The sequence below is a fragment of the Corythoichthys intestinalis genome, chromosome 4 (assembly GCF_030265065.1).
Source record: "Corythoichthys intestinalis isolate RoL2023-P3 chromosome 4, ASM3026506v1, whole genome shotgun sequence".
Classification (NCBI taxonomy): Eukaryota; Metazoa; Chordata; class Actinopteri; order Syngnathiformes; family Syngnathidae; genus Corythoichthys; species Corythoichthys intestinalis.
In genome coordinates, this window is record NC_080398.1 from 9733698 (window position 1) to 9757760 (window position 24063).

The window sequence follows — 24063 nt, forward strand, 5'->3', positions numbered from 1 at the left end:
CACTATAAATACAAGATTTGGAAAGGAAACCTTTGAATTCTTACTTATGACATTGTTGTGTGCAAACATGTGTTTGCACACCTCTTAGAGATTTTACTTCCTCCTTTCTTAATAGGCAATATTTTCAAAATGTGTCTATACAGTAGAAGGGCTAATAACTAAATTTTGATGTAGGACAAGAATGTACATACAGTATAATGTTTAAACTAGAACCATTCAACTAAAAATTAATGATGCTACTTCTTTTTTTCTGCGTCTAATTTTATTTACAAATGCATGTTTTCTCCGTGTCTTTTCTGCTGTGACGTTTTTATGTTACATTATTGCATACATTTAAACCAATATGTTTAATTTTGTGAATTATCTCACCACAGATGGGACAGGGTGGCCTTAAAATGAGACGCAGTCCTAATTCAAAAGCGATAATTAATTAGGTTTTATGTCTGTTAAATTGTGGCGAGGGCATTTCCGCTCAAAGTGAGAAAGACGGATTGTCAGCGCCAATCAATCCTTCGTCTGATTGGCCATTCTGTGTTGACATAAAAAGCATTGGGCAGAGTTTTTGCCATGGCTTGCGACCAACGGACCTTCTGCTGTCAGCTGGGTAGCAGTGGCTCAGGACAGCGCACTGATGGCCAGGTCACCCTCCTCTCCGGCCTGCCTGGCATGAACGCTGCGGGAGCGGGAGGTCGGCAGGATGGCACAGTGTCAGAGAGAAGCCTTTAGATGTGTCAAAAAGCAAGCACAGCTAGGGCATGATGCTCATTGAGGCCACTGTGAACCCTCTCTGTACACCCAAGGTAGTAACACCGGTTCATTTAAATAGGATTGGATGATGTACAGTACTACTTCATTCTGTGCATGACCAACAGCCTATGGCAGTAAACTATATAGTATTTGTGAGTTACACAGAGTAGTTTTGCTGAAACTGTAAACACAAAGTACTAGCAAAAGCAAAATCTAGTCCTGAAAAGCTGACCTATCAAACAAGGCAGAGGTTTAATTCCTAACATGTATTTGTTACTGCAAGCCTCTGCAGTTTTTTTTTAATGCCATCTACAGAAAATTGATAGATTATTGTGTGCACACAAACACAGAAATATTTTGTGGAAATGGAAGGTATCCGCAATATGTCTTCTTAGTTGGCATTCACAAATATGTGATGAACACAACAACTATGTTGTATGTCTGAGGTTATAATGTTTCTGAAGTTGTTGTAAAATGACTACACCATTACTGCTACTTACAAAGTCACTTGGCCCATGTCTGTATGTATAAGTCTCACAAAGCACCAAATTAGGTGTGTATTGAAGCAAAATTACCATGACGATTTGTGTGTTTATGCTAAGTAATCTTTTTAAGAAATGGCCTATTTTCAAAGCATGGACTCAACTCCAGAGTCTTGGTGACCAATTTCACAACCGTGCAACTCTACAAAAACATGAAGTAAGGGGAGGTCGGAAGTGGGGTTGTCACATTATGTATAACAGTTTACTAAAGGACTAAATGTTATAAAGTAGATACATTTGAAAAGGGGTACTCTATGTTCCAGGGGTCACCAAGTAAATTGGGAAGAGGTCCAGTAACTTGATCAGCCAAGTCGCCCAGGGTCTGAACATGGGGAGGGAGAGGTCCGGACAATTATACACTAAAAAGAAAAAAAAAGGATTCCATTAGAAATATATGGTCAATTAGCAATGATACTATCATTTTCATTATTTCAACAGATTTTGTTGAATATTACTAAAGTACAGTATTCATTTGTTTTGTGCAAATATTGACATTTCACATCCCAAAGAAATAATTGTACACTTGATATAGTTGGTACAAAGAATTCCCCTGCTCTCAGAAATCAGAGTCAGCTTTTCAGTGCTATTATATGTGCTCTTACACAAACTTTTTAAAAGCTGGTTTATATCTGACGTGTTGAATTTTCATCTGGCATGCGTTCTTCGGAATGTATACTCTATGTTACGCCACGCAGCTCTATGCGGCTTGCTCCCTTGGTGAAACCCATATTCTCTCAGACTACAGGGGGCAGCAAAAAGTGTGTCTACGATATAGTAGTACAAGCAATTACATTATATAACAGAAGAGGAACAACTTCTTTGTTGTTTGATGTTATTATCATCCTAGTGGTCATTATTGGCTGAATCAGGTGTTAATGATTCTTTGCCCCCTCAACTCGCCTCCGCCAATAGCAGCTCTAAACCGTTGTGTCTCTGTGCGTAAATGCCCCTGTGGTTTCAAAATTTCAGCAGGTACGCAGTGTGTAAATCTGACACGTGGCGTGGTCGCTGAGAGGACGCAATTTTTACGCGTGAAGCCATGCAGACCACAGAAATGGGTCAGGTTTAAACCAGCCTTAGCACTTTGGTCTACAGCCTGGTTTATACCTGAGGGGTTGAATGTTTTGTGTGAAAACCAGATGCATGGAGTTCATACAACATGCGTTTTTCAGAATGTATACTCTGTGCTGCACCGCTAAGCTCTGTTTGGCATGCCCCCGTGGAGAAAGCGGTATTTTCCCAGACTACAGGGGGCAGCAAAAAGTATGACTACGGCATACAAGCAATTTCATACTTTAACAGAAGTAGAGAACCCCCAACACCCCCCACATGGGGAAGTGTCACCACCTGATTGCGACAGATTGCTACTGCGCATGGGAGAACCGAAGCCATTTTCTCTCGAGTGATGACAGCAGATATAGATATGTGATAGATTAAACAATAAATATACATTTTTTTCTTTTTGGGGGGGTGATGATTGTCTCTGAAGGGTTTAGGGTTAGGGGAGAGGAAGACTGTTTAAACTGCACTGTTTAAATTCTTAAAAGACATTAAATTTATGTATAGATCGTTAAGGTGAAGGCACGGGTGGTGCATCGGCGCTGCATATTCTTGTACACTAGATGGCGGTATAAACCTGAAAGTTGCTTGCAATCCGCCATTAATCAAAAGATTTTTTTCCTGCCGTAATGTTCCTAGGGTGATTTATATGTTAAATTTAGACATATAAAACATTATTATTCAACCCACATGCCAGAAGATTTGAAGAATAATTAATTTATATCTTCGAATCTCTCGCGTTTACAAACATAAATCCAATGGAGGAAGTGATGTAGTGCAGTCTCATGAACAGCCGGTTGCAATGGCGTACCGTAAGCAACACGTCACTTTTGCTCATTAATATTCAAGATGTTAGCAATTGTGGCTAGGCGAGTCAACCTCCTGTTTGTCTCCAATTGTAAATGAATGGAAATAGTGTACGAACGAGATGTTTACTGTAAACCTACCAATTCTGTCTGAAAATGATGTCCCTGGTGCCAAATTCACTGGTAAAGATGTGGAAGAACATACAAATGTTCAGTTAAAGAGATGGCTTGAGTGTCGAGGGCTGAAAAAGACGGGAAAAAGAGCCGTGCCGAAGTAAGCTTAGCCTTAGCTTTTTTTTTTGACACCTTTTTCTTACGCCACTGGCAATGACATTCTCTTGTTTCAACAATCTATCATTTACTACCATATGCCCTGTCTTTTTTATATAATATATCCTCTAGTTGTCTTACGTCTCTGACGGCCGCAATTTACATAGCTATTTTTCTGTAGCGATCGCAAATGCTACTCGGTGACAGCCAACGAACACTTTTCATTTTTTCATTAATAACAAATCTTAATTGTATAATTTGTTCACACTTCCCCCTTACTAAAGTTGGTTTTTTTTCAACAGAAAAGGTAACAGTGGCAGTCAGATACCTTTTTTTTATTTTTTTTTTGTCAGGTCATTCATTGTCAGACAGAAGCAGCACGGGAAAATGCCACGCTAAAAAGTAAGTAAAAATATAAAAATGGCTTACTTCTTCGTCCTATGAAGGACCATGGCTCTGACAAAATGTTTACTGCATATGAAATGTGAATGGCTTCACCTTGCTGGTGTTAAACTGGTCTTTTGGACATCCGCACAAGTTGATCCATTCGTCACATTTTTTTCCTCCAAGTTATTGGTTTCGGGAAACCTATGAAGAAAACAGCCTTCATATGTCGTAATGTCTAGAGTCGTTTCTACAAGTTCCTTATCAGCAGTGTTTGATTGGCATGTTTAGTTTTGAAAGATAACCGGAAAAAACAACCACAAATATAATGGATTGTATGCGAGGGCGTGTGTATAATGTCTCACTTCCGTGTTACGATGGCGACGTCACGGTCTAAAAATAGCATTGTGTGGTATGGTATTGGACAGCCGTACTGCGTGTGCACGTTGAAATTCTTCTTCATGTGATTAGTGGGGGACTGCAAGCAATTTTCAGGCGCTTACCGCCACCTAATGCACCCATTCATCCACCCTTACGATCCATACATGAATTTAATGTCTTTCAAGAATTTGAAAAGTGTTTTCCTTACATACCTAACTCTCGTCATCTCCCTCACACCAATTAAACCCTTCAGAAACAATTCACGCTGTTAAAATTTGAGCCAAAAACTTTATTTAAATGTACAGACTTTTTTTCAGATACCTATAGCTTAAGTACGTAGTCCTTTTAGTTAGTCTTTCATAAGATATACCTGTATGAAAGAAATATTTTCATATGTGAGTATAATTTGTACATGTACATTAAAACGGTTTCATAATTTGAAGACATTGTGTTTACTTCTATCTACGGCATAATCATTGGATGTTTTTTTTTTTTTTACTTATCACCCAAAAACAAATCGGATCGTTTAATCTAACACGTATATATATCTGCCATCACCGGTTTAGAGAAAATGGCGTCGGTTTGCGCAGTAGCAATTTGTCGCGATCCGGTAGCCAGTCACAATTGCGCAGTGACAGGAAACTCACAGCTCTCATCAAGAAGGAACAACTTTTTTGTTGTTTGAGGGCATTCTCATCCCAGTGGTCTTTTTCGGCCGAATCATACAAATGTTTGTACTTGTGGACTTCTGCAATTAGTAGTTTGTCCAACAACTTTTTACACAGGAATTGATTAATCCTCCGTTATTGGCAGCTCGTACGTCATGCGTCTCCGCGCGGAAAGATCCACTTGGTTTAAAATTTTCAGCAGGTACAGTTATTGTGAACATTTCATTGTTCAATCTGGTTCTTTTTTTTTTTTTTTTAAAGTCAATGCATTTTAGAATCCCACCCAAAGAAGTTCTGTCATGTTTGAAAGCATCCAGTAACATACATTGAAATATACCTAAAAAAAAAACCAAACAATTTCATGTAGATTCTGGATCACATTACACGTTAATGTTGCTCTATATACTATGCGTGTATAACACTTTTGTATCACATACATTCTTATTAAAGCATGTGCTTGTTCAGTGATCATTGAGCAACACACTGGTGAATGAATACAAATTAAAATCACATCCTCAAAACTACCGCAAGTGTACTGAAAGCTTGTTGCATTAGTTTAACTTCACAAATAGAATTTTTTAATTATCTTTTTTTTTTTTTTTGCTAATCATGGTTAGTGAGTGTAATCCAAGTTGCACACAAAGTAGCCTACAAACATTGGTTATTATGAAAGTTATCTCCTGCGTGTTGTTAAGGCAAAAGAAACTGAACATATATTTTTGAAGAACTGAAAGTGAAACGCCAAGCTCTGCGCTGTTCACAGTAACTTTATTCATGACATGCAATACTCAACAACCACAGTCCTTTATCACTACAAGTACATAAGTACACAAGCTTGTAGAAATTATATGAGACTGGTTGTCATTATAATGGTTTACCCAGAGTTGATTTGCTGTGTTTGATGTGAGATGTGTTTATTTCTAAGGTGTCGACCCGCTTCTCTAATCCTCTCACTGCCTTTCACATGCAAACGTCTCAAAACGAGCAAGATCAGCTGTATCTTGTCTGGCCCTCAACTCTTGAGTGGAGTGCACGACTCAATGGTGTCCCCATTATCACACTAATGTAGTATGATTTGAACCCTCAATGTGGTTTCCTTTGAACTGGGGAAGTAAAGGAACTAGAGACTTAAGGAGGTGACAGTGGAAAACCTGGCGATTTCCAAGATTATCCTTCAACTTTTTGTACCGTTCCACAAAATTTGCTGATGTATCTACAGAAGTTTATTTTCTTAGCCTGCCACACCCTTGCCTCCAAAACTGGCCAGTGATCTTTAACCTTTTTTTTTCTTTTAACTCACACATGAGAGGATGAACAACAGTTTAAAAGCAGTTCTGTTGTCACTCTATTCAATGGTATAATAAAGTATTCACAATAAAACTGCAAGTTTTCTGAGTAAGTGACAGACTAATTTACACTTTTCACTTTAAACATGATGACATTTTTTATGACGTGACTGTCTTTCAATGATGCGGTTTCCAGTCGACTTCATCACGTATTGTATTAACCCACAATTAAAACAAATCCTCATTAAGTACAAATGACTTCCTTTCCCTGTGAGGGCATCCTGTGTGTATTTTTTCTCTTTCAGCCTTGCTTATTCATTATTATGACAAAGTATAATTTATTTTCTTTACTTTTGATTGTATCAAGACTTTGTTCCACTCTACTAGGCATGTGTTTCATGTTATTGTTTTTTAAAGCCTGAATATAAGTTTAAAAAAATACAAATATAAACTCACATTTCCCATTTAGTTATATAAGTATTGTAAATAAGAATAAATCAGATTAAATGTCTCCTAGTCTTTGACAATAATGGATAAGGAGTAGTTTTGCTCAGCATGTGATGCTGAGGATCCCCTGCCCCTCCCCACAGAGACAGGCGAAACACTGATAATAGGCTGCTTCAATGGGAGCCGTGGTCACAAGGACAGAGCTGGTGATCTCGTCCAACACAACTTCATATCATGTAGCATGAAATCCTCTATTTAATGTCTACTATTTTGTTTGCCGATCTGTCAACAGGAGAAGAGGAAAATATCTGTCGGTAAGTTTACTTATCTAATATTGTATTGTTTTGCATCATTTTACAAATTGATTGTTGATAATAAAATTTAAAGACAATTCAATTTAAAAATCCTCTATGAAATGGAATTTTGTTTTGTGTGCTTGTGCACCTATCTAAAAACATATTTCACAAGATAGATTTCCTCGTGGTAAAGGTATGGCTGTCTAATCTATGTAACATCACAGGTTTCTTCAAATGGAAAAATAATTGCCTATTTCCAGTTTTCACATCAGGCATCCTCTTGGGACCCAGAATCGCATCAGAAATTGAATACATCAAAAATCATTAATTGAATGAATAATAAAGATAGGGATTAACTGCAGCATACAATTAGGAGAAAAGAGTGGAATTGTTTTATCAATTGCATTTATACCAGTGCAACAAAACATGGATTACATGACAAAAATACTGTATAGGCGTTCAAGTATGAGGGTATTTGTTGAATGGAATTTAGTGGTTTCTATCTTTGTCACAAATCGTGGTGGGCGAGTATTCATCATCGGTTTCCTCCTAAATTCGAGCCAAGTTTGTCTTCTGTAGCTGACAAATCAGCATTTCACTATCATGAGCCAAATTTCTATAAACTGTAATAATGATTAACCATGTGGAATATTTCAAGTTTGACACTACACTTATTGTTAATGTACTTTCACATTTCCAGAAAAGAACATGCTTTGTTTTCAATTGACTTTTCTTTTGATATCAGTCAAGGCCCCACGTTCAGAGTCCCCCCCGCCCCTCTTTTAGGTCCAAACAGCTGGTCTCCGAGGGAAAGAAGGCCCCCCACAATAACTCTATTTGGATCCAGTGAGCCGACTAAACATGCACGGTGCTGAGGGGAAGACGGATTCATTTTCCTCAAAAGGCTCGGGAGAGGAGAGGTGCAAATCTCCACTTCCAGGAGGAAAGGAGCCGGCCTCTGACAGTCGGTACACGGAGCATGGGTTCGGGCCGGAACGTTACTACGTTCCGCCCACTGCGCCCAAACCCAACATGGACACAACTACGCCCTGCTCTTTCATCCCTTACAGTCCCCGTGGGGGCATCTACGCCCCGTCCAGCACCGCCAGGTACCCGACATCTCTTCATTTGGGTTCCGTGGGCTTCTCCCCAACCACGGGTTCGCGCGGTCACTTCAGCCCGGCCTACCAAATCGGACAGAGCCCCGGCTGCCTGTACCCACCGTACAGCGGCACAGGCCCGGGTCTCGGCAGCGTCGCCATCCCAGCGAGCGGGCCGACCACCAGGGCCCACGTCTATCTTTGCAACCGCCCCCTGTGGCTTAAATTCCACCGACATCAAACCGAGATGATCATCACCAAGCAGGGCAGGTAAACTGACAAAAACACTGGTGGAAAATATGGATTATTTATGAGTGGTGTTTTTTTTTTTTTTTTTTTAATTTGTTGAAATATTGAGTGTGTTTATTATATACACAGTAAATAGTAAGTAAATGAAATGTTTTTTTTTTTTTTCCGTCAATAACGCATTAATTAATTTGTTTTTGCAGGCGAATGTTCCCGTTTCTGAGTTTTAACATAGCAGGTCTGAACCTGACCGCGCACTACAACGTGTTTGTGGAGGTGGCTCTAGCAGATCCGAACCACTGGAGATTTCAAGGCGGCAAGTGGGTCACCTGTGGGAAGGCGGACAACAGCAGCCAAGGTAGCTACTATTCTCTGGCGAGTCTAACAGACACAATGCGCTTTTTTAAAAAAAAATGTTGGATTTTTTTTTTTTTTTCTTAGGAAACAAAGTGTACATCCACCCAGAGTCCCCGAACACAGGGGCGCACTGGATGAGACAAGAAATTACTTTCAGCAAACTGAAACTCACCAACAACAAAGGCACAAATCAGAGCATATCACAGGTAAATAAATCGTTCATCAATTTATAATGGTGATGATATATTCAATTATATATTTATATAAAGTTTTATATTTATATTTTAAACTATTATTATACCAAATCGATTTCGCATCACGAAATGTATTATTCTTATAAAATATTCCAAACTTGCTTTGCATCACGATTTAATAATGTAAAAAATTATTGCCTCAATTACATTGGGAAGACAACTCGTTGTTTTTCTGTCGTCTGTAAGTAATGACGTCTTGGAGGTCTTTCACAGCATTGCTGATTTAAATATTGTGTTAAAAAATTATTACACTGTGTGATATTAATGTTCTGTGTATACTCACTCTACTGTGGCTATCTGAAATTTGCAAATACAGAATTCAAAAATATTTTCCCTATTTTCCCTGCAAAAAAAAAAAAAAAAAAAAAGTCATAATATGCCAAATTCTAAATTCTGAAGTTCCTAAAGGTTCTGTCCCAATATGAGTGTTTTTATAATTAAATGTTAAAATGATAGTAATACTAATTGTTATCCTGCAATGCATGTACATGTCTGTAGATGATCGTCTTGCAGTCCTTACACAAGTATCAGCCGAGGCTACACATCGTGGAGGTGACTGAAGAGAGTGTGGAGGACATCAACTCTGATGCAAAGACTCAGAGCTTCATCTTTCCAGAGACTCAATTCATAGCAGTCACTGCTTATCAGAATACTGATGTAAGGGAGAAAATATTAACATTTAAAAAGAGAACGTTGTTGTTGGTGATGTGTCAAGTAATGAAGCATCAAGTATGGTTTTTCATAAGAACATTATACTGTACTGTAATTCCTAACGTCCTGGTCTCTTTTCTCTGTAGATTACACAGCTGAAAATAGACCACAACCCTTTTGCCAAAGGTTTCAGAGATAATTATGATTCGTGAGTATTGTTTCATATTTTTTACTGCCATTAATTGTTGAAAAAAAATCCCCACAGAAATTGGTCAAATGTGCTTAATTTGTCATTTTAACTAAATTTTTAGTTACTATGACATAATCTACAAATTAAAATAGTAGATGGAATTTTAATCAATTTAATGAGAGTAAATTTCATAATACAATACATTCACGTTTTTTGTAAACTGAATACAATGAGGACTGAGGACATTAAGCACTCCATATTCACTCCATATGCTGTGTAGCTATACAGTATATACACGGATATATATACAGGTACTGGGGTCAAGGTTTGGTATGTGTTTGGTACAACATGAAAAAACAATAAGGCTTTTTTTTCTATCACAACATTTGAAAGTTAAACTTTAAAGTGAGACTAAAAAGCAGCTCTCATCAAAGTGAAAAATAAATAGAAGAAAACATTCAACTTGTGAATTTGTGTTTTTAATGTTCTAACATTCTTTAATTCATAGTTTATGTGTATGTATGTATAATGTAGGGATAGACTGAGGTAACGAACTCAGGTAGCACTCGCCAGTTGGCAAACTTGGTAACTTTTCTATAAAAATAAGATACTACAATTTTCAATGTTGGATTACACGTAGTTAACTGTAAACAATTACTAGTGAACACACACTCCCACAAAAGATATATTTGGTAACACTTTATTTGACAGTGGCATCATAAGACTGTCAAGACCGTCATAATTATGACATGACACTGTCATGAGCACTAATGAATGCTTTTGAAAGATGTCATCAAGTGTCATTCGGCAAATTTTGCCACTAACTCAATTTATGTCCAGTCAGCATCTTTTACATATATTCAAAAGAGACATAATTTGCCGGGCTCCGGCACCCTCGCGACACTTATGACGATAAGCGGCTCTGTCGATGAATGAATGAATGTACAGTATGTACTGTTTACATATAAATATATGTATAATATGCAGTAAACACAGGTCCATGGGGTTTAAAATGAATACAATGACTATATTAGTTTCAGTTTCATGTCAGCCTGTACCTTGCAGCCTATTCATGAGCATGTTTTTTTTTTCCAGGATGTACACAGCGCCAGAGAATGACCGCCTCACCCCTTCCCCAACCGACTCCCCTCGTGCCCCTCAGATTGTCCCTAGTGCCCGCTACACCATGCAACCCCTCTTACAGGACCAGTTTGTCAACAGCTTTACCCCAAACCATTTCTACAACAGTGAGCGAGCCGTGCCTCAAACTGGCAGCCTTCTCTCACCTCAGTCAGAAGACGGAGCTTCTCAGCGATGGTTTGTCACCTCTGTGCAACATGGGAATGGCAACAGCACCAGCCACAAGTTGGACCTTACACCATATGAGGGGGATTACTCCAACAACTTGTTACCTTATGGTATCAAATCATTTTCCATGCAAACATCACACGGTCTAAGCTACTACTCAGACTCTCCTTTCAACAACATGCCAGCTGGGTGGAGCTCCAGGGCAGCCTACCAGAGAAAGGTGAGTCCAAGTCTGCCTTGGTCACCGAGGCCCAGTCCCACTGCTGCTTTCCCTGAAGACTCTGAAAAGGTGAAGGTACAGCTAGATGATGATGGGAACAGTAATGGCCTGATATCTTCCTGGGTAGAAACACAGCCATCTTCTCTTTCTCTTGACAAGACTAATTCCTATACATCAGCCTGCAAGCGAAGGCGTTTGTCTCTTAATGGGCCTAGTACAGATGACTCACCTGCTGACATAAAATGTGAGGACATAGTCTCTGTTGCCAATGGCTCTTATAGCAAAGAAACACCTTCATCCAAAGGAATGGCTGCTTACTATTCCTTTTACACAAGTTGTTAAGAATCTAGTCACACATACATCCGCACACCCTATTTGTGTCTACTGCGATCAATGTTTTCTGTGTTTATGATGGCAATTGCAATGTCAAATACATATTATTTATTCATTCTAATTGAAAGTAAAGATACAGAGTTATGACTCAAAGTGAAAGATGTCTGTACTTTTTCCTGCGTTATTCTACCATCCCATGACTTGATTGACTAGATGTTTTTGGGCTATTTTTTTTCTTTTTTAATTTAGCTCAATGTATTTAGCAACTGTCAGAAAGTTTAATTCTACATACATTACAGAATTTGCCTTTGCACTGAGCTTTCCTGTTTACAGATTATTTCCTGAAGGCCAGTATAAAACTAACGCACTGTCAAATGTTGCATACACCAATACTGTGATTGCAATGTACAAATGATTGTTATTAAAAAGCATTTTTCCTTAATGTAATAGATGGGTGATTATTTTCCTGACAATCATGTATAAACAGTAAGTCATAAAAGCTTTTGAAGTTTGAAGCTTTACACATTTGCACGTTTGCTACAATTTTTTCCTAATTACATTTTCTCCCTGACTAATATGTGTGTGTGTAATTGTGATGCCCTTGAGCAAGGCACCTAGCCAGCTAGGTGCTCGTACTGTTTTTGCACCGCTTTCACTCTAAGAAACAAAAAAAGGAGAAACACCTTACAGTTTTCCCTTTCTGTGATTGTCGCCGTTAACCCTATATTGCCAAATGTATCACATTTGATACACCTAAAATTTCATGATTTTGAGACTAATTCAGAATTTTGACATTTCTTTTTGAAAAAAATATGATGGATGCAAGTCAACACATGCATCTGCAGGTTCCATGAAAAAAAAAAAAAAAACAGGATTTAGCAATGGTTATAGATATCTGAGCGCTTATTACACATATTCATTTTGACTTTCCTTTTCACAAATTTGAAAAAAAAGGTTTCATTAGGACCTTATTTTTCAAAATTTGGGATTCTCTGATAATTGCTTCATATTGCTGGCATTAAAGGGTTTAATCACTTGTATGATTTGTTTGACAGTTTTTATGGCTGATACTCTTCCTAATGCACCAACCAAGTTATTGATTGATTAATTAATTCATTCATTTATTTATTTCCCCCCCAGGCTGTACCAGTAGCTGTACATATAACAATATTTATGATGTAAACATGCATGTGATCTACAGTCACAAATAGTGTCGAGGTACATTAATGGGTTCAGTTCCTATTCAATGACAGTGAAGATGTGAGTGTGAAGGGTTGTCTATGACTACACAGTATATGGAGTGTGGCTGAATGACAATGATCAGTTCAGGGTATACAGTCACCGTTTGCCAAAAATCAGCTGGGATAGGGACCAGCAATTAGTGACCCTGAACAGGAAAACTGGTGTGGAAAAATAATGAATGTGTGAAAGTATTACATGAATGAATTCACCTATTTTCTGGGGGAAGAAAAAATTTGAACAGGAGAGCATTTAAAAAAATAAATAAATAAATAAAATAAAATAAATAAAAATAACCCCTAAACCCTAACTCGAGGTGTGAGCATGAAAGAGCATGATTAAATGACTTTTTTTTTTTTTTAATATTTACCCTTTTAAACATTTTTTTCCTCCAATTTCTCTTTGTTTGGACCGATTATTTATCATCTAAAATCGGGGAAAATGTGACAGTAACAAAAATAAATAAATAAATAAATAAATAAATAAATAAATAGAACTAAGCGATAGTTATGAGTAGGTATTCGTGACCTATTTACAGACACTATTTTTTCATTGTGACGTAATTTAAAAAAAAAGTTTAAAATATGCGAGTGAATAATTTAATAAAGTCTTTTTTTAAACTAAATATTAGACATTAATGAATGATTTTTAGCTAAAAATGATAGACATTACGAAAAAATAGATATAATTACTTTCCTTCTTTTTATGACTGGGTTGAAACAAAAGCGGTTGCGCAGTGTCTGTAAACGGGGGTCTCCAGGGTAAAACAGACAAATTAAAAATAGTTTGGGGGCTGAATGCGCCGTGAAACTGCTATGGCAGCACTTAGACATAGACGTATTGTTCTATCAACCACAACAGTTCTTTTGGCTTTAAATACAGCAGTTTATTTTAAAGAAGGGTGCAAGAGCAGAAACTGCCTTTTCAGCCTTGTCTGTGTTTTCCGCCATATATATATATATATATATATATATATATAAATAAATAAATAAAATTTTTGAGTGACCCCAAACGTTTGACCGTAGTGGAGATTTGACTCCCCTGCCTGTGTTGTATTAGACTCTGTCGCACTCTAGTGCACGGTTCTTATAATTACATTTATCACGCGCATATAACTGATGCCCGTGTTGCCTAGGGACATGGCTGACGCGCCTTCCGTATCGAGTCAATATTGACTAATTATCCATTGTTACCAGGCGGTCCTAAAACGAATTAACCTCAAAATAATGTGGCTTTTTGGAGTACAGGTCGGTTCGATATAGTCAGCGTTGCCATGTTGCAACGTAAATGGACTACCCGTAATAATGACGGCTATTAAAAAAATACTAATGTGTGTAATAATTCATACATTACCATGTGCCTATTATTAGTCCGTAACTTCTGTCCGTCGCTTGCAACAAAGTCATGCATTAAGTCACACGCTAAACGCCATGTTTCTCCGCCTTGTTTGGGGGTTTCCCAAAAACCTGGCAACCCACTAGCAGCCAGACAGCAGAGTTGACAGGCTCGGGCTTCGGTCACAACGTCACTGGCCGCCCGTGTTCACGTTATTCAGTGCGGGGAAGAGCGTCGTTTCGACAACCCGAACCCTTCATTTTATCGTGCCAGCAAGTGACAGTCTGTTCACAGGACCTGAGCGCAAAGCAGCTCCATGTGCAACCCACGTAAGTCAAAATACCTGTTACCCAATGTTTCCATTGAGTTTATGAAGTGTGCAAGCTAAGTTCTCTAGCAGCGCGACTAGCTTGCTAGCTGAGTCGCCATCGTATTCGCTGACGTTTTAGCCAACGCAGATGCTAGCGTCATTGTGTTATTTTTTTTTCTTTCTTTTTTTGGATCGTATTTATAACAGCAGACTGCTAGCAGCTGTTGTTGTGGAAAAAAAACGTGAACAGATTAAACAATTTTAGCCAACACAATCTAAGGATAGATGATTGCTGTACGATGACATGTATTTACAAGTTAACTTAAAAAAGCGTCACTATGGGGTGAAAATTTAATTCAAAACACTGTGTACTCAATGATGTTGCAAAATTGTTGACAACTATAGATGAGCAGGCCGATAAAAAGTGTGAGGGGGCAAGCCAGACAGACCGATTGTTAAGGTGTTTAAACTGTGGCTGCTAAAGTCAGCCGTTTGTTTGCTTGGTTAATCAGTCATAACATTGCCGAGAGTAAACGTATCGAATCGTGTGAGTTTACCAGCATGGGCTTTTATAACCGTGCAAAGATCACTTGTTGAAACAAGTTCATTGTTGTTGTTTTGGTTGTGTCTGCTTTCATGGGACTCTTGACATTTATCAATGCTTGAGCTTCGTTTATTGGATTTACTTTTATTTAAAATGTATTTTTTTCACGTATGGCAATTCAGAACAGATTATCTTGGAATGCCGACATGTTTCTGGCACACTAAAGGGCGTTAAAATAATAATAATAATAAACTACAAAGTGTACAATGTGATGTGCACAAACTGGACATGAAGCAAACTATACCGTACACTAAATACAAACATACACAAACCATATGTTATAAATATACCAAGACAAAAATCCTTCTCGCCAACCAATCATAATCACCATATTTCACTGTACCAAACTCTGTATATCATAATCCATTTTTTTCTCCATATCGTGACGTTTTGTATCGCAATATATCGTCAAAGGGTATTTTTTCCCCAAATTTAGTGCGTGCCACCACCCACGCTCGGTTCAAGCAGTTTAAAAACTTGATTTCCAAAGTCACATTAATTTTGGTTGACATCTTTTCAAATGTCTGCCCCAAATAACTGCAATACTCTCTAGCAAACAATAAAACCCACTTCTTTCATCCCAGTCAGATGAAAGATGGCAAGGCATACTGTATGTAATGGCTGCATTTGTTTTGAGCCTGTTATGAATCTCTTATCCATTATATGCTATGATAAAATGCATGATGTAAATGTCTCTTGTCTTCAGTTGTTCGACAGCATGGAATGGTACTCATTCCTCAGGCATGGTGACCATGTTGAAATGTCCTTGAGCAAGATATCAACCCTACGTTGCCCTTGATGCTGCGTCATCAGTAGGTGAATGAGGAAATAGGGTCAAAGCACTTTTTGTACCTTAGAGATGGAAAATACAATACAATATACCAGTGTAATTCCATTTACCCAGTAACCATATCAGGACGAGTCCACCTTTCTCCAAATTTGGTGAAATTCTTACAAATTACTGACCAATCTGAAGGTGTTGAAAACAGCCTGAGCCCATGTCTGTGTGTTGGGGGGCGGGGGTACTGAAAAATGGTAATTTTGGAGATATGATGATTCTTCCTGGCAATAATCAATAATCGATTTATAATCGAATCGGAGCCTCTGAATCGTAATTGTAATCGAATCGTTAGGTGCCCAAAGATTCCTACCTCTAATATTCAATGTGCAACACACATACAGAAAGACTGGTTAAAGTGTTATTTTTTGATAACGTCATCTTTCGCTATACTGAAATCATGCTTATGTTTAAACCTTGATGAGACAGTTGTTAACACCATATCAACACAGCGCTAGACATTAACATGGTTCAATAGAAATACAATTTTATGTTAAAAAAAAAATCACAGGTTGTTGTGTTGTTAGTACAGTAGTTGCACTCAAAGTAGATATTTTTGTGTTCATTTTGTTCGATCTACGGGTAGTCATCTTTTGCGCTTTGCTGACATCATGTTTATGTTTAAACCTTGTTGAAACAGTTGTTAAAGCTATGCAAACACATCACTATACATTAATATTGTAAATGGAAATACAATTATATGTTACCAAAATCACAGGTTGTTGTGCTCAAAATAGATGCTTTTGTGTTCATTTTGGCTCATGAGGCCATTAAGTCATATTCATTCAAAGTATTCACTTTGTGAACGTAAACTGGGGGGAGAAGCTATCACATCCTATGGGTAAATGACTGTTAACTGTTTTAAGTTATGTTCATTAGCAGAGATATTTTCCGGACATTACAAAGAAAACATTAGGTACACTTGTGCATTCTAATGAAATCTTATGTGATATTATAACTGTTTCATAACTATCTGCTTATATGAATACCATCGTGTTCAGTTTTGATTAACACTGTCATAGATGATGAATAACTGGACATCGTTATCTCAAAGGGTTTCTGTTGTAGCTTAAAGCACAAGTGTGCCACATTTTGTGGAAATATATAATGTTTTTATATTTTTACATAAACAAAACAATGTTGTTCAGTTTTGGTTATCCTTCCTGTACCGTACAAAAAAATACAAAAGCAGCCCTTTGCTCACCATATGGTGTTCGGTGGTTGAGATTGCAAAGTGCTGACTGTGCTTAGTGTTCGTGATCTGAGGATGTATTGTCCCATGCTGACACACTCAGTGGGATGGACAGTTTTGGCATTGGAAGGCAGAACCTCCTGATGAAGCCAGCAGAAGTCGTGTTCTACTCTCACTGAGAGTAATGTTGGCACTGTGTTGAGCTATTGAAACAAAAAAATGCAGAGAAACATTGTGAGGTGATTCAACTGCTTTCATGATCCTGACATGGCAAGTGGCAGAGCAGCCTCCGCAACCTAAGGGATGAAACGCTGTTCCTTGTGAGTCAGAAAGGAAATCGTTCTAATTTTACCCCTCTTGGATCAGTGATTAAAATGTATTGGGGGGAATTTAATTGCATGAATATTTGTGAAAATGGGACTTTTTAAAGTTTTTTTTCCTGAATTTTTCAGGACTTTCAGTATGTTTCTATATTGAAGAAGCTCCCTGAGGCTTCAGTGTCCGATCCTGAACTGACCACAGGAGAAGAGATGGGGAACACAGCGACCAAATTCCGTAAGGCTCTCATCAATGGGGATGAGCTACTGGCCGTCCATTTGTACGAGAGCAACCTTCAGTTCAAAGAAGCTCTGGATCCCAACTCTACATATGGAGAGTCCTACCAGCACAACACTCCACTGCACTATGCTGCCCGACATGCCATGATACGACTACTCAGGTCAGATACTGCTGAAAAAAAACGACATAATTTAAACAGTTCGAGCTAGGGCAGAGCAATTAACTGATCATGATTGTTGATTGCATATTTTGGTGATCACTGTTACATATTTAAATTACTACTTGTGTTTGAGTATGATACACATTTCAAAGTAACAATGAAGTAGTGATGCACGATAATGCATTTTTCAGCCGATACCGATAACCGATAATTTCCTTCTCGCTCCAACCGATAACCGATAATGTCAAGCCGATAATTCTATTAAAAGATTTATGTAAAATTTTAAAGTATACACAAGAGAAAATATTACTGTGCAAAAATATTATTACTCTTTTTTCAACATCAAATGTCAACAAGTAGTAAATTCCAACATCTAAATAAAGACGGATTGTCTGACATTGTGTAATGGTAAACTTTTGGCAACAATTACTTAGAGAGTAAATACCTAAGTTGCACAAAAATGGCTTTAAAAATAAGCTATTCCTAACGTATAACATTACTACACAGCAAAAACACAACTCCTTAAAACTAGTTAAATTCCCTTGTTTTCAGTGTAAATCTATTGGAAATAAGTTATGTTAACTGCCGGCACTTCAAATATATTTCACTCAGATTTCTTGAAGGGAAATAGCCAGCTGAAAATAAGCTTAACAGCCTTATTTTAAGCAATAAATTGTTATACATAATCCTAAAAAAAAAAAAAAAAAAACTTGTCAAATGTTCTTTATTCAAGAATATGTATGGTTCAAAACATTATTTGAAAGCAATTTTGTCTTGATTTAGGTGAAAAATGACCTTATTTTTTTTTAGATGTTTGGGCTTAATAAGAACAAATGGCAATATTTAGTTCAAGTAAGTGGAATAATCTGGCGCATTCATCTGTTAACTAGTCTTTAACACTCAAAACAAGATGGGGAAAATTATTTGACTAGATTTAAGAAGAATGTTCTTATTAAGACGTCATACATTTAAAGCGTACTGAATGCATTACTGACTGAATGACTTCTTTGTGTGGTTTGGTGCATGTTACAATTATCAACTAACCACTGTGCCGATGATAAACATGCTTACTTGACATCACTTGTCCAAATGTCCGTGGTAAAACTGATGTGATCGGCATGTCTTTCACGAAGAATCGTGGTCGTATAAACTGCATTATTTTTTCATCCAGGGGTTTGGCTATCGCGTCATTTCGGGAATTTCAGGCCTGTGCCCTTCAGTCCGTCCGGCCTCCAAATTAGTACCCGCGCCAGGCCTACGTCTTGAACCGGAGTGGCGGCGGCAGCTAAGTTCGTAACGGTGTAGGTTCACTATCCTCTTCCCCTCACTATCCACTCGCTCTCGCTATATGATTGGCCGAAGAGTCGAAATGCTCTCCCGTGAAATGCCCATTTAAATTGTTCCCGTTGTTACTTCTTGCGTTTGCTTAAAAGTGTCCATTTAAAAAGGAAAAGCGATGGATGATACTACACACAGAGCGTATTATTAACAAATGTTAAAGTTGTATAATCATATTGCGAGAATAAGGAACGTCACTGACAAGCGCAGGCCCCCGCGAGTGGATAGTGAGGGGAATAGGATAGTGTGCCTACACCTGATATCCGCCCGCTCTGGCCGGCTCGCTGCGGCGTATTCGGTGCATGGCTCTGCTCTGCCCGCCTAGGGCGAGGCGGCGGCCTGCCGGATCGGCGGGCTCTGTCGGAAGACAGCTACTTGTCAACTATCGGTCTCGTGAGGTGTTTAGCCATAGATGGGAGTTTACCACCCGCATTCCCAAACCAGACTCTGGGAGGACCGCAGCGTCTCTGTATCTTTACAAGCCCCGTAGCTTCCTTTATAGTTTATTAGTGTTTACAATAGCTTTAGCATTCGCGCTAGCAGCAGCCTCGTATTAGTTCCAAAAATCTTTGTGATGCAGCTTTAAATGGCTGATGGGTTAGTGGTGTTCAATGAGGATGCTTTCTTTACGCCACGTGGAACTGCAGTGCATGTTTTGTAGATGGCGAGAACGTCGTTTATTTCATTTCACACACGGGAAAATCAACGCACACTAGTGAGAGCGCCTCAACACTGATGTGTAACACCGCCTCCTCTATGATGCTGTACTCCTCATCCCCTCCTCCCACAGGGGCTTCAGAGAGGGTAGGGGTTGAGCAGGCGGCGGTGGAGAAGTGGAGAAAAGTGCTTCGGTTGCGCACATTTGGAGGCTAAATCAAGTATATAATTATCGGATTGCATTATCGGTTGATTTTAAAAAAAATCTGTATTATCTGTGTGACGTCATAATTGCCATTATCGGCCGATAATTATCGGTAACTGATATTATCGTGTATCTTTACAATGAAGCTATTGGAAGGAAAAAATGACTAAATCTAAAATGTCTTTAGTTTCCCTAAGGGGCAGTTATTTTCAAAATAAAATTTCAACACATTTATATAGTACCTTTCAACAGCCTAATGGTGCCCAAGGTGATTCACTGAGTAAAAACAGGAACCGTAATAAAAACAACAAACAAGAACAAGCGGTCAGACCAGAGCTAAATTTGAAATGCCAGCTTTAATAAAATAAGTTTAGAGCTGAGGCTTTAAACTATTCAGCTCAGTGATGGACTTAAAGTGTGCAGGAAGGGAGTTCCCCAACCGGGGACCGAGAAGGGTAAATGAGCAATCGCCGAACGACGTATCTGGACTTTGTAATGTTCACTGTAGTATAGCTATAAGAAATCAGAATCCAAGTAGGAAGATGTACAGACGATGTACAGTTCAAAACAGAAGGATTTTAAACTGCACCCTAGAACACATCGGAAGGCAGTGGAGAGTGCAGAGGACTGGGGTGGTATATGAGTGTTTGGAGGCGTTAGTAAGGAGGCAACTTGGTGTGTTTTGCCCCAATTTAAGTTTATGGAGAAGAAAGTGGTTGAGTCCAGCATTGGGAGCATTGCAATAGTCGATCCTCAAGCTGATAAAGATGTTTTCGAGATCAGCTCGTGGCAGGAAAAGATGTCTGAATTGGAAAAAGCTCACTCTTACAATTGAATTAATCTGCTTGTCAATTTTTTTGGTTTGTTTTCTTGTACAATGGTACCTCTACATACAAAGTTAATCCGTTACGGGACCTTGTTTGTAAGTCGAAATAGTCATATGTCGAGCAGGATTTTCCCATAAGAATACGTCATAATTCCATTAATTCATTGCACAGCCTGAAAACCTACACTAAATCCTTAATAAATACTGCTGGTACTCTTACAAATGGCAATTACACAAAACAAAAAATTATGAATAAAAATCAGAATAATAATATAATAATTATTGTAATAATTTAACGAATCGGATTCTAATGTGGCGAACGTGTTTTGTCTGCTGTACCTGAACGCACTGCGTGGCTGATGTGAAAGAGAGAAAGTTGCGGTAGAGATTTTACTTCCTCTTTTAATGTTTTGTTGTTGGTGTCAACTGCGCCGGACAGTAGGCGTGTTGTGTTGCACAAAATCTAAAACAAATGATTATGAAGCTGGCGAGTTCTTTGGCGATTTTATTACAATAATAATTGTCACCTTAACTTATAAAGACTGGCCAACGGAGGTGGAGGAGGACCGTCGATCGGAGATCGTAGACATTCTACGGCCGTATTGTCGAGCCAGTTCACGCACACCGCGCTCATACTTTTCTTTCATTTCCATCTTCATTTCAATGGTAAGCATCACCTTTTTCCTCTTTTCTTTATTCACCACCTGCACTAAGCTTCTTGGAAACAGTGTTGATTTCTCTCCCAAGAAAATCCGCCGTGCGTCCGTCATGCGGCAAAACAAACTGCGGTGCTGTTATAATTTGTCGTATTTCGAGCCTGCAATAATGAATTAATATTTTGTTCTATATTTGTTTCATTAATTTTATTAGTCATTATTGACATATATGTTAATATGCTCTCCGTTTTGAATATTGACCATGAGAAGTGTTGTTTGGGAGAGGCATTTCAGTGTATAAAGTGCTGCTAATTTTATGTTAGTTAATATTTACGCATGGCTTAAATTGTTCTGGGGTAATTGGAACAATTTTAGTAATATGCCTAGAAATCTGGGGTATGAATTTTGTGGACAATAAAATAACATTTTGAAATGTGGCAAAATAAGCAGGTATGTGCATTCTGAAATAATTGTTTAGAAGGCTAAATTTATGTGCCACAAACATTTAAAACATTTCAACAAGTATTAACCATAAGTCTGCTGAGAGGAGAAAAAAGGCATTAATCTGAATTCTTTTAACCATGCATAACGATATGTAAGTAACAACCGTGTTGTTGATCTAGTGGCTAGAGCCTAGCCAATATGAGAAGACAGCCGAGGGGTGGGTGGATAATCTCATTTGTCAAACTCGTCAAATGCCAAAAGCATACAACACATAATGTATACATTAAGGTTTTCATTTATGGCACATTTTTGTGATACACATATTGCAAAAGTTGTTATCTCATGGTATTTTTGAAAATATTGTACATCCCTACTGTAAACTAATTGGCAGTGAATTACAGTAATTGTATTCTGTTGGTTGCTTGAGAAGGGAATACTTGATAATCCAGCTATCCTCATTTCCTTCAAGGTGTTGCAGAGCTATGCAGCAAAGCCATATTAATAGAAAAAAAAAATATATATATATATATATATAAAATAATGCTTAAATCTTTTTCCAGTCTCAAGTCTTTTTGGCTTTCGATGTGCTTTTTATGTACAAGTATTGCACTGTATCAAGCAATTTTCATATTTTTCATCTGTATGTCTCACTTCCATCTGTCTTTCCGCATAGCCATCTGTTATCAGCTTGTAGGAATGTGGCATGCTGGGATGGATTTGGATAGGACTGAAAGAACTTTCCATCCCACAAGCTTACATTATGTGTTTAGCTTAATTTTGGGATCGCGCCACTCTAAAGGGCACATTTACACATTTCACATTTTCAAACCTATTTTGCTTAAAAAAATACTTAGATATGGTGAAAAGTCCACTCAAGAAAACATATCTTGACACAAACCTTTTACAATAGTGGTCCCCAAAATTGTTTAGGCAACAGACTAGTTACATATATTCTATACACGTATATACTTTATATATACAAGACGTTAGGTTTGGCGGAAACCAAACACTGCACATCACCAAAAACACACCATTCCCACTGTGAAGCATAGTGGTGGCAGCATCATGCTGTGGGGATGACCTGCGAGGCTTGTAAAAATAGACGGCAGAATGAATACTGCAAAATACACCGAAATCCTCGGGGACAATCTTCTTCAGTCTGCAAGAAAACTATGGCTTTAGGGAAGATTTATTTTCCGGCAACACAATGATCCAAAGCATAGTGCAAAAGCTACATAGGTATGGTGAAAAAAAAAAAACAGCTAAATGTTCTGGAGTGGCAGAGTCAAAGCCCAGACCTCAATCCTTTAAAGAATTTGTGGCTGGACTTGAAAAGGTCTGTTCATGCCCAATACTCGCACAACCTGACAGAGCTTGAGCAGTTTTGCTAAAAAGAATGGAACAAAATTGCAGTAGGCAGATGTACCAGACTGAGACTTGCGCACATAAACTTTTGACTGCAATCACAGCCGTGAGTCTATCTAAGAAATACTGTCTTGAATGGGGTGAATAATGTGTAAACAATTATTTTCATGTATATATCTTTACTTCATTTACTTTTTTGAAATCTGTTTTCAATAACAATTTTGTTTGAAATGCCAAATTTGTCACAGGGCAGACAGAGAAGGATCGCAAATGCGTCACGGTTAGACTAGAAATCAATCATAGTTAAATGGGCTGATAACCAAATTTTCGAGCATATATTAATTTGCAGTAAAAGTGTAAAAATTGGCGTTAAGAAAATGAATAATGCAAAAACTGATAGAGAAAGAGATTGAGAAGAAAAAGGGAAGCACGGCTTCATCTGAGCTGAAATAAACTAGTTTTAAATTGATTTTTTTCATATTGGTCAGTCGGATTTTAAAAAAAGGCATCATGATACCCATATATGTCAAATTTCCAAATATCGGCCCGGCCAATTATCGGTCTATCTCATGTTTAGACAGCTTTTTTCCTTTTTTGGAGGGTTGAGGGAGCGAACACACAAAAGCGGGATTGGCAAAAAGCAGGCAGCAGTATATATATAAGGGCTAGGCAGAATTTGGGGCTCCAAAAACACAATGCAGGTCAGGTTACCGGGGCAGGAGAGAAGGCAGAAGTCAAGTGGGTTCAGGATCAGGAGTTAGATTTGGAGAGCTATGCAAGCAGGTTACAGG

The 24063-nt window shown here is 38.2% G+C and overlaps 2 protein-coding genes and 1 long non-coding RNA gene across 4 annotated transcripts in view; 2 read left to right on the forward strand and 1 right to left on the reverse strand.

Annotated features, from left to right (window-relative positions):
* Positions 1-1293: 1293 nt before the first annotated feature.
* On the reverse strand, positions 1294-24063 carry LOC130914790 (uncharacterized). Its single transcript, XR_009062996.1, has 3 exons — positions 23984-24063; positions 17076-17266; positions 1294-1648 (listed from the first exon to the last, which is right to left on the reverse strand). It is a non-coding gene; the product is annotated as an uncharacterized LOC130914790 (long non-coding RNA).
* eomesb (eomesodermin homolog b) lies at positions 6793-11987 on the forward strand. 2 transcript variants are annotated; one of them, XM_057834296.1, is made up of 7 exons: positions 6793-6904; positions 7673-8256; positions 8436-8590; positions 8674-8795; positions 9342-9500; positions 9641-9702; positions 10780-11987. In XM_057834296.1, exons 2-7 carry the CDS (start codon positions 7748-7750, stop codon positions 11552-11554), a joined length of 1782 nt encoding a protein of 593 aa, XP_057690279.1. In that variant the 5' UTR covers positions 6793-6904; positions 7673-7747; the 3' UTR covers positions 11555-11987. The 2 variants fall into 2 exon arrangements, with proteins under 2 accessions (XP_057690279.1, XP_057690281.1); XM_057834298.1 differs by having other exon boundaries at positions 6840-6904; positions 7632-8256.
* LOC130914788 (ankyrin repeat and IBR domain-containing protein 1-like) overlaps positions 14231-24063 on the forward strand; it is a 38034-nt gene continuing 28201 nt past the window's right edge. The window contains exons 1-2 of the mRNA XM_057834295.1: positions 14231-14448; positions 17516-17781. Of these exons, the coding sequence (XP_057690278.1) occupies positions 17594-17781 (188 nt within the window). The 5' untranslated portion in view covers positions 14231-14448; positions 17516-17593. The remainder of the gene's footprint in view (positions 14449-17515; positions 17782-24063) is intronic.